A 14,435-nucleotide genomic window follows, 5' to 3' on the forward strand; every position below is an offset into this window, starting at 1 on the left:
AGTAGTGTTAAGCATTTGTTGTACATACACACAGGCAATAAATGAGGAACACACACTCAGAGACAAATCCAGGCCAATAGGTTTTGTTATAGAAAAATATCTTTTCTTAGTTTATTTTAAGAACCACAGGTTCAAATTCTACATGTAATATCTCATTCGAAAGGTATTGCAGGTAAGTACTTTAGGAACTTTGAATCATTACATTAGCATGTATAGTTTTTACATAAAACACAATAAGCTGTTTTAAAAGTGGACACAGTGCAAGTTTCACAGTTCCTGGGGGAGGTAAGTTTTTGTTAGTTTTGTCAGGTAAGTAAATCACTTACAAGTCTCAGGTTTGGGTCCAAGGTAGCCCACCGTTGGGGGTTCAGAGCAACCCCAAAGTTACCACACCAGCAGCTCAGGGCCGGTCAGGTGCAGAGGTCAAGGAGGGGCCCAAAACGCATAGGCTTCAATGGAGAGAAGGGGGTGCCCCGGTTCCGGTCTGCCAGCAGGTAAGTACCTGCGTCTTCGGAGGGCAGACCAGGGGGGTTTTGTAGGGCCCCGGGGGGGACACAAGTCGACACAAAAAGTACACCCTCAGCGGCACTGGGGCAGCCGGGTGCAGTGTAGAAACAAGCGTCGGGTTTTCAATGGAAATCAATGAGAGATCAAGGGATCTCTTCAGCGTTGCAGGCAGGCAAGGGGGGGGGCTCCTCGGGGTAGCCACCACCTGGGCAAGGGAGAGGGCCTCCTGGGGGTCACTCCTGCACAGGAGTTCCGTTCCTTTCGGTGCTGGGGGCTGCGGGTGCAGTGTCTTTTCCAGCCGTCGGGAAATGGAGTTCAGGCAGTCGCGGTCAGGGGGAGCCTCGGGATTCCCTCTGCAGGCGTCGCTGTGGGGGTTCAGGGGGGGACAACTTTGGTTACTCACAGTCTCGGAGTCGCCGGAGGGTCCTCCCTGAGGTGTTAGTTCTCCACCAGTCGAGTCGGGGTCGCCGGGTGCAGTGTTGCAAGTCTCACGCTTCTTGCGGGGAGTTGCAGGGGTCTTTAAATCTGCTCCTTGAAACAAAGTTGCAGTTCTTTTGGAGCAGTGCCGCTGTCCTCGGGAGTTTCTTGTCTTTCTTGAAGCAGAGCAGTCCTCAGAGGATTCAGAGGTCGCTGGTCCCTTGGAAAGCGTCGCTGGAGCAGGTTTCTTTGGAAGGCAGGAGACAGGCCGGTAAGTCTGGGGCCAAAGCAGTTGGTGTCTTCTGGTCTTGCTCTGCAGGGGTTTTTCAGCTCAGCAGTCCTCTTCTTCTTGTAGTTTCAGGAATCTAAATTCTTAGGTTCAGGGGAGCCCTTAAATACTAAATTTAAGGGCGTGTTTAGGTCTGGGGGGTTAGTAGCCAATGGCTACTAGCCCTGAGGGTGGGTACACCCTCTTTGTGCCTCCTCCCAAGGGGAGGGGGTCACATCCCTAATCCTATTGGGGGGATCCTCCATCTGCAAGATGGAGGATTTCTAAAAGTTGGAGTCACTTCAGCTCAGGACACCTTAGGGGCTGTCCTGACTGGCCAGTGACTCCTCCTTGTTTTTCTCATCATTTTCTCCGGCCTTGCCGCCAAAAGTGGGGGCCGGGGCCGGAGGGGGCGGGCAACTCCACTAGCTGGAGTGTCCTGCGGTGCTGGCACAAAGGGGTGAGCCTTTGAGGCTCACCGCCAGGTGTGACAGTTCCTGCCTGGGGGAGGTGTTAGCATCTCCACCCAGTGCAGGCTTTGTTACTGGCCTCAGAGTGACAAAGGCACTCTCCCCATGGGGCCAGCAACATGTCTCTAGCGTGGCAGGCTGCTGGAACCAGTCAGCCTACACAGATAGTTGGTTAAGGTTTCAGGGGGCACCTCTAAGGTGCCCTCTGGGGTGTATTTTACAATACAATGTACACTGGCATCAGTGTGCATTTATTGTGCTGAGAAGTTTGATACCAAACTTCCCAGTTTTCAGTGTAGCCATTATGGTGCTGTGGAGTTCGTGTAAAACAGACTCCCAGACCATATACTCTTATGGCTACCCTGCACTTACAATGTCTAAGGTATTGCTTAGACACTGTAGGGGCACAGTGCTCATGCACTGGTGCCCTCACCTATGGTATAGTGCACCCTGCCTTAGGGCTGTAAGGCCTACTAGAGGGGTGACTTATCTATACCTGCATAGGCAGTGAGAGGCTGGCATGGCACCTAGAGGGGAGTGCCATGTCGACTTACTCGTTTTGTGCTCACCAGCACACACAAGCTGGCAAGCAGTGTGTCTGTGCTGAGTGAGGGGTCTCCAGGGTGGCATAAGACATGCTGCAGCCCTTAGAGACCTTCCTTGGCATCAGGGCCCTTGGTACCAGGGGTACCACTTACAAGGGACTTATCTGGATGCCAGGGTGTGCCAATTGTGGAATCAAAAGTACAGGTTAGGGAAAGAATACTGGTGCTGGGGCCGGGTTAGTAGGCCTCAGCACACTTTCAATTCAAAACATAGCATCAGCAAAGGCAAAAAGTCAGGGGGTAACCATGCCAAGGAGGCATTTCCTTACAGGAACCCTTGGGCTCTGTGCATGCTATTTCTTACTTTGAAATAGTACATACAGAGCCAACTTCTTACAGGGTTTGAGACTTGGACCCAGACCCGTGATTCCAAGAGGAGGGACCAACAAGGGTTCAAAATCCCTTGCTTGGGGTACAAGAACCAGGATGAGTTTAAGAATATCCAAGTTTTTGTCTCAAACCCTGGCCCAGTGTCCACAAATATCTTTGAAAAAGTCTGTTTTAATTTGTGAAATGACTATCTTAGTGTGGTAATCCCCCGGATATTTGCCTTTTAGGCACTAGGACTCTGCAACCTTTACTCCTACTAACCAGTGGCAAAGTGCTTGTGCTCTCCCTTCCAAACATGGTAAAATTGGTATACACCTGACTGGTACATTTAACTTACTGCCAAGCCACTAGTAGATGGTCAAGGATGCTTCTTAATGCTCAACCTCTCAGCACTAGCTTCTCTACTATGGGGTTTTGCACATTTGAATCTTTGCCAGGGGAGGAAGGGTTCTCATGTTTGCACCTTCTGAAGACGTACACCCTCCTTCTTCCCTCTCAGAATCAGTCTGACTGGGCCTTCTTCCTCCTCTGAAGCCAGATAAAAAGTCTGGCTTTCCGGTCCTTAAGGGTCTTGGCCAAAGAAGTATGACAGTACATACATGCCTCGGGATTGTGCAGAGAGTACAGGCAATATAAACATTCCTTGTGGGAATCCTCTGAGAAGAGTCTACTTTTTCCATAGGTTTTACAGGTTCTAAAAAGCCTTTTTGGATCCCTCAAACAGTGTCAAAATAGAAAGTAGTTCCACAAACAATTGTACCTCAGATGATGTCTGTAGGTTCAGAAATCCCTTGTAGAGCTACTGGTCATAAAGTGAAAGATGAACCACTGACTGAGCAGAGCTCAGGGAGACTATCTAAAACATGATGTGTTGTAAGAAATCTGAGGTATGGTGGTTGGGTGCATTAAAACAAGGTCAATTGGTTAGCAATGTCTATTGCTTTCAATGGGGCTTCTAAGGCCTATTTATCAGAACTGCTTTTTTATTGATGTTACAGTGGGACTCCCACCATGACGACAGAGAAGCTTCAAGCATGTGAATCTATGAAAGATATAATATTGGAGAACATCATGTACTCAAAGCCAGTAAATTAAATACTACTAGTTTGCTGCAGCACTCATTGTGCCACCCACTAAACTAGTTGTGTAAAAGAGGTCTACAGGCCTGCCTATGCAGCCTGTGTGAGAATCTTGAAAATGCCACCTCAACCTTGCAAAATAAACCTTTTGTCAGACCCAAACTTTCCTATTCATTACCTATGTGCTCACAGGGCAAGTTGCATAGTATTTAAAAAGTAGAACATCTGTACTTAAGTTTTACATTTCCTCCAAAGTCATTTTACACTGTGGCAAGGCTGGATCCGCTATAGAAAAACACTAGGCTACATTATAACACCATATAGGGCACAACTACAATTTCAGACTACTAAAAAATTATTCAAGGACTGAATTTAGTAGTAAATCACAATTCAAATTCATGGTCAAATCGGATTTAAATTACTATTTTAAAAATGTCACTTTTCAAACGTGGCATTTTCCTGCCAGAGTCGCATGACTGTCAATGGCTTTCCAGTATTGTGATGTGCATTCCTCCCATACAGTGGACAAAACTGTCTTGGGTGTGACAAAGGGTATTCTTCGCCTATGCAGGATAGTCTTGGTGGTTATATCCAGCCCCTTCTTGAACTTCAGAGGGTAGCCTAAGGGCTTTAAACATCCCCTTCCTGACTGCAAAAAGATGCCTGCCCTGTCTTTGGCTGTTGGTTTACTACACAGACCCAGAAGAAAGGGAAGAAATGATCAGGAACAGTTTTAAAGTTAGACAATGGGTGCTCTCCCACTGATAGGCTGGAAAGAGAGAAAATCCAATTTCAACAGTATCTCTGCCCAGAGCATTCCTGCTTGTGGATCACCACAGGAGAGTGATTCTCAAGCAGGGATACACCCAGCAAACACCTGGGATTTGAGTGAGAAGCCCAAGGGCTAGTGCTTCCCCCACCACTACCTACCGGAAAATCTGTTTTTCTGTCTCTCATTATGGGGCTAAGTTACACTTGCCATAGTGAATAGCTGCACTTTTTGGACTTGGGTAGGCCACCACCAGGGAAAACCTCCCAAAACCATACATTTCTGAAAACTATACACCCATGGAGTCCAGGATGGTGTGCTTTGCGTAGATCCCACAACCTTTTCTTATCCACAATGCCCTTCAAGTCTCAAAATTTGCCTAAAATAACACATTTTTCTGGCACTGTTGAGACATAAGGGAACAGGATTTTGCAGGTTTACCCCTACTTTTTGCCTACCTGTTGACTTTGGGGTCTCTAGTTGGCAGTGGTTTGCACCCTGTCCAAGTAGGAACCCTCAGTGTAGTCAGGGTAAGGGAGTCACACAGCTAAGATAACCCCTGCATGTTTGATTGTGTTGCCCTTAATTGGCACAGCCTAACTTACTTGTATGTTCCTATTAAATGGTACCAGGGGTACCCATTCCTGCAAGTTAGAGTGTAGCCTCAGGGGGTACAGAACTTGTTGTGCCAACATGAGTGGGAAAAGGTAAAACGTGGCTCGCAGTCTGCCACTGCAGACTGGGGGCAGTTTTAAACTGCTAACTCAATTTTGCCATTTAATATAATGGCAAAGCCCAAACCTCCCTTTTAAAATATGTAAGTCACCCCCAACGTAGGCCTAACAAGTCCAAGGGCAGGGCCCTGCATGTTAAAATGTTGAACATGTACTTTTACATCTTCCAGCACTCATACCCTTAATTGCGGTTTTCACTTCAGAAAGTCTAGTAGCCCCAATGGCAAGAACGGAGGAACAGGCAGACACATCATCCCTGCTAACTTCTGAATGGGACTACTAAAGTTGGTACTGAAAAGTATCAAAATAATCAGTGCATTAAATATGATTTAAGGGTTAAATCAAATTTAATGTCCACTGATGGACAAACTGCAGCTTTGGAAGTTGTCACTTTAGTTGCCCAAAGTTTCCAGTACCTGTTGACTGTTGTACTCGGGGTCTGTCTTGCAGACATTTTTCTGCCCTGCTGAGGAGTCATGGTAATGACTCCCAGGAAAGTTGGCAATAGAGGCCTGCCACGGAAGGAGGTGTTACCTCCCCCTTGCTGGGAGTCACATGGGTGGTAGTCCAAAACGCAAGCTTCAAGGGCAAAGCTTGTCTTTAAAGGGTAATTGGGGAACATATGAGGGAGGGTTTGCTCTATTGTTTACAGAGACATGCTGTCCCTAGGGACAGGGAAGGGGAAGCCAGATGTCAAACTGGTTTTCCAGGGGCATGTAGCCCCCCCTCCTTGGTAGCCACACCTCTGGGTTGGGCTAGGGATCTATGGATGCTAAGAGAGGGGCTCTTCCACCTTGAGAGCAGGTACAATGGTGGTAATCAGGAGAGAGGGATCCTGGTAGCCCATTAACTTCCCACAGCATTGTACCCAGAGGGCATTTTCTGTACATAAACAGGGAAATCCTGGCACTCAGATTTCAGCTCTTGACTAGACTGGAAGAAAGGGGTGGGGCAGAAAGTCTCCTTTCTTGAACCTTCACTTTAAATGACATGAGGCAAAGTTTAACAAAAATGTAACAGGTTGAGCATTTTTGGGTGATCTGGAAGTAGTAATAAATTTATTACCATAGCCATATCATCCACACTTTCTTCCTCCTCGTAAGGCTTGTAGTCCGGTCGCTTCTTTTTCAGTTCTGTGTTCTTCTTTGCCTTCTCTCGATCCACAATGTTCACATTCACAAGGACGTCACTGTCATCTTCCTCCAAAACACCTACCAAAAAAGGCAAAGCTGGATATTAGAAGGTGAGTGTTTACATTATCTTAGCTAAATGTAATTGAGGAGTGTGTAACCACATACAGATGAAGGAATCATCCTTAGCTAGCAGGCAGGGCCAAGTGTGTAAGAATATCAAATGTAGGGATGGGTTTCATTCAGTTATAGGAATCTAACCTAAAATGTCAATTAAACTGCCATACATATGACAAATGCAAATACCCTTTAAATGTATTAGTGGACTCTAATTTGCAAAAGTACTCCCTACTAGAGCAAAATATACACAAGCAGAGGCCTATTTCGGTATTTCTCTAACCTTGAAAGCTTTAAAGGCTCGACAGCACCTTTCATTTGCTACACTGACTACCGCCCCTTCAGTACATCCTATGTTGGTTCCCTCATCAACAAAAGGAACCTCAAAACGGGGGAATAAAACAAAGACACCGGCGCAAAATCAAACCAGTCTTAGGTTTTTGGCATCCCAGACAGCAGGTGTTCCTTCAGGATCAGAGAAGCCTCTGAACATTTATGAAACTGTATACTCTTTGGGCGTTTAAAGACATGTTGCCTTGGCAACCAGGTGGGTTATAAGCACTCTGCCAGCACTTCATTAAACATTTTCAAATAAACACTGAACAGGCTTTTGCCCCAGCACTGGGGCAACATAAAACAGTACCAAGTGGAACCTCTGGATTCTTGACTTTTTTTCTCTGGACTGGGCAAAACTCCAGGAAAGTCTGTGCCTTGCTGCTTGACCCCCGTAGAGAGAAGGAAGGCCAACTGTGCCTGCTAAGTGTTACCTCAGACATGGGAAGACAGTCAAAATCCACTTACTATCCATGTACCATTAGGTCACCCAGACGAGCTTCCAGGGGATAAAACCAATTATTTTAACTACAGTCAAGCCAGACTCTATAACTTTCTACAGATTCACATGTTTCCATTCTCCACCATCATCAAGCTGGGTGTCCGTCAAATTGCAGTATTTGACAAACAAGAACTGTAGGAAAAAGGAGTCCTGCAGCTTTTTGTGTCACTTTGGTCACAAAGCAGACCACCCAACTGACCCCAAGTCCATTCCTTATTCCTGGGTACAAGGAGGAGCAGGTCTAGACCTTCAAAGCTCCTTACATGTGCCAGACAGCAGGTCAAGTTGCTGCCGTTCTTCTTTATGTCCATAAAGCTTTTGGGGGAAAACAGGATGAGGGACAGCTTTGTGGGGTTCACCAGCCAGTGGTTTTGGAAGGCTCCTTGGTACTCCCAAATCAATGGGTTAATTGTTCAAAGGTGCTACCTTACCCAGTTTTCCAGCCGTTCCTGTTTGACCTATTACAAACAATCTCACAGTGCCCCACACCCTCAAACAAGTGTGCCTACCCAGAGGTGTGGGAAGAGTGATGACCATTACCCGCCTCTGTGTCACTCCAAATCAGTTTTTTTTTTTGGTTGGGGGTTAGTTTTCCTCCCACTGGGTTTGGTGCCAGCCTCACTATGGGGAAAAAAGCTAGGGCTTCCTGGGTGCTTGTCCTTGAGAGCAGGTTTGGTGATAATAAACCATTGCAGTTGCAGGGTAGGAAATGATGGGGGTTGAAATCCCGGGGAAAGGAAGACCAGAGTCTCTGCAAAACTCACTAAAGTGTATTTGGAAACTATATTGTAGCACCCTTAATGAACTAGCAGTATCAATGTAAGCAATAATGGACTGCAATTCCTCGTCTATATGGTGCAATTAAAGGTCCCCATCAAAGGGAATATCCAGAATGGGATTCTGGACTTTAGGCCAAAGGAAAATGCACATTATCTCTACCTCAGGGTAGCAGCCTCTTCCATATTTGACAGCTTGAAGCTGTGATCCATGGCAGTGCCTATTGCTGGTGCAGGGGCCCATTCAATCTTTCTCAAACACCTTTGCCTCTTCTCTCATACCATAAGTTCAATATATGGCACAATGTCCCACAACATCTGCCTCTTGTAACAAATGATAACAGCTAATGCATTTATAGCCTTAATGGATGTGGACACCATTTTGACAAAATTGTCCATCTTCTTCTCCTTTCAGTCCAGTGGCGCATTAGATGAGGATGCTGGATTACATGAGCTACTTTGAGGCACTTGATTGACCACTGAGTTTGCATTGGGTTGGCCAATCAAACAAGCCAGAATACTGTTTAGGTGCCCAGTATTTTTCTTTCTTGAAAATCAAGTCTTTGTACACAGTGAGTTCTGATGGTGGCATGTACACTGCATGATGTGTATCCCTTTGTGCCAAACCTGGTCTATGATAAGTATAGCCTTTACAGCTCTCACTGCCAGCTCTTTCAAAATCCAACAGAAAGCAGTAGGTTTCCACAACAGTTACTGGAAGCTAGAACACCTGGCATGCTCTCTCAACTAGCCCAGGAAAACACATATTATACTGCTGAGGGACGCTTGAATGATTAGTTTGTGGATTCCACATAATCATTCCACTAATTCGGAAAATCAGAATGATCCCTAAAAACATATATTCTATACCTAAAAGAGCCATCTACTATGTAGATGGTCAGTGGAGCTAGAGGTACAGGTTGCTGTTGCAGCTTGGATGCTGGTTGTTGAGGCACAGGTGGGTGGAATAACTAATAGTAGTCAGCTTTCATACAGTGAAGGCCATTATAAGGTCCACTGGCACAGAAAAGATTGTGTCATTTCCTGATAATGGTCATCACAGTGGCAGTGATTATAAAGTTGACCATAACCCCACAGCTTTTTATCATCCTCATAGCAGGGGGTAACAAGAATAATTTACACCTTGATCACTAGGCATGTTCTTGGCTTGGTCTTGATCTTCCATCTGGTCTTTTTCATTTATATTTTGGTATTTCATGCATAGTGAATCAGGCAAATTGCGGTGCCAAAAAGAACTTCCATCCAGAGATTCTTTCACAGTCTCTAGTACATTAGGCGGCGAACGTATTTTGCTGGGTGAAGTGTCTGCAAGTTAAATGGAAGAGGGATCTCTTTGTTGGCTTTTGTAGGTTTTGTAGACAGTGTAGTTGAAGGAACTGCTGTTGGCGGTGATGTTGTAGAGGGTTCTGTCATCAATAGTGCCTCTTTTTTTTTTTTTTTTTTTAAAGAAGGGTGTTGTTAAAGATTGCTTCATTAACAATTGTTTATTAGTAGAAACAATATCTGAAGCAGTCTTATTCAATGTTCTAAGTGATGCTGCAGTTAGTTCAGATGGGAATGCCCAAGGAAGGCACTGAGGTATAAGGAGGTGAGTAGCCTTTGAAGACTATTGCAGTAGTCAAAGGATTCACAAAAAAGCAGCAAAGTCAAAGGTGGTCTCCTCAGGTTGAGAATGATACAAGACCTGCTCAGCTCAGTGAAGTTTTTGTCCCTCCTGTGATGTTGAAACAGTGAGAATACTCATCCCCTGAAGGTAGAATATCAGCTGAATACTTGTTCCGCAGCCACCTCAAAAGCAGTACCTCTGTCATTTAAGGTTGTTGTATAGAATGGTCTATGGATCTTACAATCTTCTGGCTTATGATCAGCATATGTGCATTATAGTCCTTGTGGTGAACATCAACGTAAAGTATTTTCTTCCCACAGGAACTATGTGATCTGATCCCAGGTTTCTTAGAAGAATCTGCCATAATTCTTTGAAATTCACATTCCGCTGAACCAAAGTCTAAAGGCAGTCAACACACTGTGCCAGAAGAGATGGCAAAATCCCAAAAATGTAACAGAAAAAGATCCAAATCTGAAGAGATCAAGCAGAGGTCTGAAGGATCCCATTCGACACCATATGTTGTAGTCAGAAATAAAGAAGCTTCAATGGGGACGTTCGGTGAAGAGCACTTCCTTCTAAATGGCTGAAGTTTGGTCTTCTTCATGGAACAGTAGGTTACTAAAAGGACAGTGTTTCCAGGCTGTAGGTCTTATTTGAGGAACACTGCTCTTTAAAAGATTATCAATGGACTCCCAGCTCAGTGACTGGGAATGAATCAAGCATGTCAATGTAATAAAGTTCCAAAACTGGAGAAACGGGTAAATATCACAAGAGCCGTTCCCCAAGTCTTCCATTCTATGACCTTGGATGGAAAACCTCGCCATAGCTGTTACTCCAGTCTTCATCCATCATCTCTGCTTTAGCAGACTGGGAGAAACCTGCATCTTATTTCCAACTGACTACTAATCTACTACTGCATGACTATACCAGCCTGTATTAATTTGTTTCAGCCAGCCTCTTCTATTCTGCCAGATTGTCAATGCAGCATCTCTGTAAACCGTGTATATATTTGCCCCAGTAATTCAGCACTTGTTTGTAGTTTAACCTTGGACGCCAAAGGTCAGGTGCAAGGTAGAGCATTCATTTAGTGTCAACATAATGGCTATTTTCTATTGGTTAAGTTACAGTCTATCAAGACATACAAACATTGTGTGGAGCAGCAAACGAGGGGAAACAGCTTCACTGTACAAAATGAAGTTTATGGTTTATGAAAACAGAAAAAACAGCCCTTTTGGAATTAAGTGCCAATTGGTAAAAAAGGAACATGTCAAGCGAAGTCTTTTGAAATTGTTGGTGAAGAAGGGATAAAACGCTGAAAGAGGTAAGGTCAGTGTGAGAATAACGGGTGCCTGCATTAGATCACATGGCCCAATGCATAATGTTTAAACATAGAGCAAGTTTTGTGGTGTCTGCCAGCAATGGAAGCAATTCTCAAAGTAAAAGTTTGGAAAGGGTGAAGGAAGGAGGGGTGGTCAATGTTGTATGTAACCGCAGAATGCTTAGGAGATTAAAGTTGGATTCTTGGATGCACAGGTGCTCTGGATTTTGTTGGGAGAGCAAAACTTTCAAAGTCTCATGTTCAATAAGAGACTCAAAGACAAAGTCTACAAATCCTCAGGATCACAAACTGCTGCACAAGGTAAGAGATGCAATGGACAACATCGTTGCCAAGTGGTGTTTCCGAGGGGGTCATGGAAGGCGTTTACTCTGCATATAAAACCTGTCACCCTCCTACCCTACCCCCTCCCCTCCCCCCCAGGCATCTTCAATATCCCTCATCTTTCTGATAATGTTAAGTGTGCACCTGAAAATCCCAGCCTGTTCATTTACCATTATTACAGTTTTACGATTTACATTACAGAAAAAATTAAAACAAGATCCAAAAAAATGGGGAATTTACACATTTTCTACACTAACCAAATGTTCAGAAGTTCATAAGCATTAGGATACCCATTAAGGATCTGAGAGAACATACCTGGATGTATAACATGATACTTTCTGTTAATGACAATGCTGTCGAAAGGAAACAGTAATGCAGTGCTGGGGGGTTAGAGGTCTTTGGTTCTAGATTTTATTTTTCATGTAGAAAAGTGATTTTCCAAGATTTAATGGTTGTGACAAAGTCAGAGAACACAGGGATGAAATTTAAAAGAGGTATGAGCTGCTGGTGTGGAATGACTCACTCTTAAATAAATGAGGTGGCCAGATCTCTGGTCCGATTTACATATACCATTACAAAGTGCGAATTACACACAAGTCAGCAGAAGATACAAGAGCACAATCGTGTCATTTTGTGCCCATTTATTACCAATGAATTATGTAGGTCTTCAAATCACAATCCCCAAAGATTGACGATTAAAAATGTTTAGTACATAATAAGGTTTGCAAGCCTACTCCCAAACCTAGACATAAAGCTAAGTACAAAATCAAGTGTTATCACAAAATACTTCAAACTATGACTGATAAGCATACAACACTTTTCCATTTCACCCACCAAACCTAAAAACAAACATATTAAAGATTGCAGCATGAAGTACACACAGCTGGAATATACTTATCGCTCTGTTGTGTCCCATATCAATACTGGACACTATCTGCTGGCAAAAGGAGACTCTGACAAATAATGTGACCCAACTCATCTTAGTTGTGAGAACCACCAAAACAGTATATTTTTCAAGATCTTACAAAACAGGGTTTGCATATTTGCCCATTTTCCCCCAGATAGTAATGGGGTATACATAGTGCAGATTTAAAAATATGACAAAATACAGTACAACTATACTTAAAAAGAAGCTGAAAAACAGACCTTGAAGTGCTTGAAAATGACAGACCAACACTGAAAGATGACCACGTTTAAGAATCCACCATCCTTCCTGTTAGTACCAAATCATATTTAGTTTGTACACCCTGTACTAAGGCCCTCATCCCTTTATTATTAAATAAATAGAAGTTTGGACTGCCACTGCTAAACAAGACTGTCAAACAGTGGCTGCTGGCTTCGACACTAAGCTGGGCAAAGAAGTTACAATGGTAAAATGTTATCAAAACTGAATTTTTTTGTGGACAAAAAAAATAATAATACAAACATCGAATTCAACCAGCTCTTCTTTGGCCCATTGAAATAAAGAGGAACTTTTGGTATGAATATGTCATGGGAAAAAAAGCCAATATACTAAAATCAGACATGGAGTGCATGATGATGCAGTCTGTGTCAAAATCGTAAGTATAGTTTTTAAAATCTGTAACAAAAAATGCTGCAAAATAAACAGTTTTCAAAGGAGCCAATCAGACTTCAGCACTCGAAAACGCACTGGTTGCACTATACACCGGTTGCCAAATTATTAATCAAATGAGCAGCATATTGTCCTATCTTGCACAGATTTTTTTCAAAACAAGATGGTTTTTCACAGTGTACCTTTGTCTTTTAGCGTTAGGACAACGGTGTGTCCTTCTTGGAAGGAGTCAATGCTATGTTCCACTGTAAGCCCTTGCAAGTCACGAGAACTGTATCCTTCCTGCCAGGAGTACACAAAGAACAGACAGCAAAATATCAGATGAAACTCAAATGGGTATGTGATGATCACACAGATTCTCTGCAAATTCCTTCAAGTGAGAAATATTCAAATCGATTATACTGTGATACAACTACCACTATCCTACCTCTCATGGTTCATGAAATATCACTGGCTCAAGCCCTGGTGAACAGATAATTTGGCCTATGACTTTGAAGTACACCATTATTGTGGCTTGGGGCACCTTTGATAAACGACAGGGAACCAGTACATAACCTTTTGAATTCCCCTGGGCCAATTAAAAGTTATCCCTGGGTCAGCTGTTTTTTTAAATGTTTTGGAATGGCACTGAATTATATACATTGTTTTTTTGGTATTTCCCCCATCCTTTCTTGCTTGGTGCATATGGAAAATGTCCCTTACCCAGTGTACATCTGTTCGTGGCATGATACGCTGCAGATTCACATGCTGTGCACTGTTCCTGCCATCTAGTGTTGGGCTCAGAGTGTTACAAGTTGTTTTTCTTCGAAGAAGTCTTTTCGAGTCACGGGACCGAGTGACTCCTCCCTTTCAGCTCCACTACGCATGGGCGTCGACTCCATCTTAGATTGTTTTCCCCGCAAAGGGTGAGGTAGGAGTTGGTAAAGCGAGGATACTAGAGGTGCCCATGCAATGGAGTAGAAATGTATGTACATAGTGTGTAGTAAAAGAATATTTATTTACATATTTACAATTTTCATGCAACTAAAAACGGCTACAAGCTCCCGGGGACGTGGGAGGGCGCATGTGAATCTGCAGCGTATCATGCCACGAACAGATGTACACTGGGTAAGTGACTCTGGCATGTGTAGCTGCAGATACACATGCTGTGCATAGACTACAAAGCAATAATCTCCCCAAAAGTGGTGGTCAGCCTGTAGGAGTTGAAGTTGTCTGAAATAATGTTCTAATACAGCATGTCCTACTGTGGCTTGTTGTGTTGCTAACACGTCTACACAGTAATGATTAGTAAATGTATGGGGCGTAGACCAGGTGGCTGCCTTACAAATTTCTGTCATTGGTATATTACCAAGAAAAGCCATTGTGGCGCCCTTCTTTCTAGTGGAGTGTGCCCTTGGTGTAATGGGTAATTCTCTTTTAGCTTTAAGGTAACAGGTTTGAATGCATTTAACTATCCAGCTGGCAATGCCTTGTTTGGATATAGGGTTACCTGCATGAGGTTTTTGGAAAGCTATGAACAATTGCTTTGTTTTACGAAA

The 14,435-nt window shown here is 43.8% G+C and overlaps 1 protein-coding gene across 1 annotated transcript in view; it reads right to left on the reverse strand.

The window, feature by feature from the left end:
* SART1 (spliceosome associated factor 1, recruiter of U4/U6.U5 tri-snRNP) overlaps positions 1 to 14,435 on the reverse strand; it is a 748,174-nt gene that overhangs the window by 612,862 nt on the left and 120,877 nt on the right. The window contains exons 7-8 of the mRNA XM_069207847.1: positions 13,080 to 13,179; positions 6,245 to 6,390 (exon numbers count right to left, since the gene is read on the reverse strand). Of these exons, the coding sequence (XP_069063948.1) occupies positions 6,245 to 6,390; positions 13,080 to 13,179 (246 nt within the window). The remainder of the gene's footprint in view (positions 1 to 6,244; positions 6,391 to 13,079; positions 13,180 to 14,435) is intronic.

The sequence above is a fragment of the Pleurodeles waltl genome, chromosome 9, assembly GCF_031143425.1.
Source record: "Pleurodeles waltl isolate 20211129_DDA chromosome 9, aPleWal1.hap1.20221129, whole genome shotgun sequence".
NCBI lineage: Eukaryota > Metazoa > Chordata > Amphibia > Caudata > Salamandridae > Pleurodeles > Pleurodeles waltl.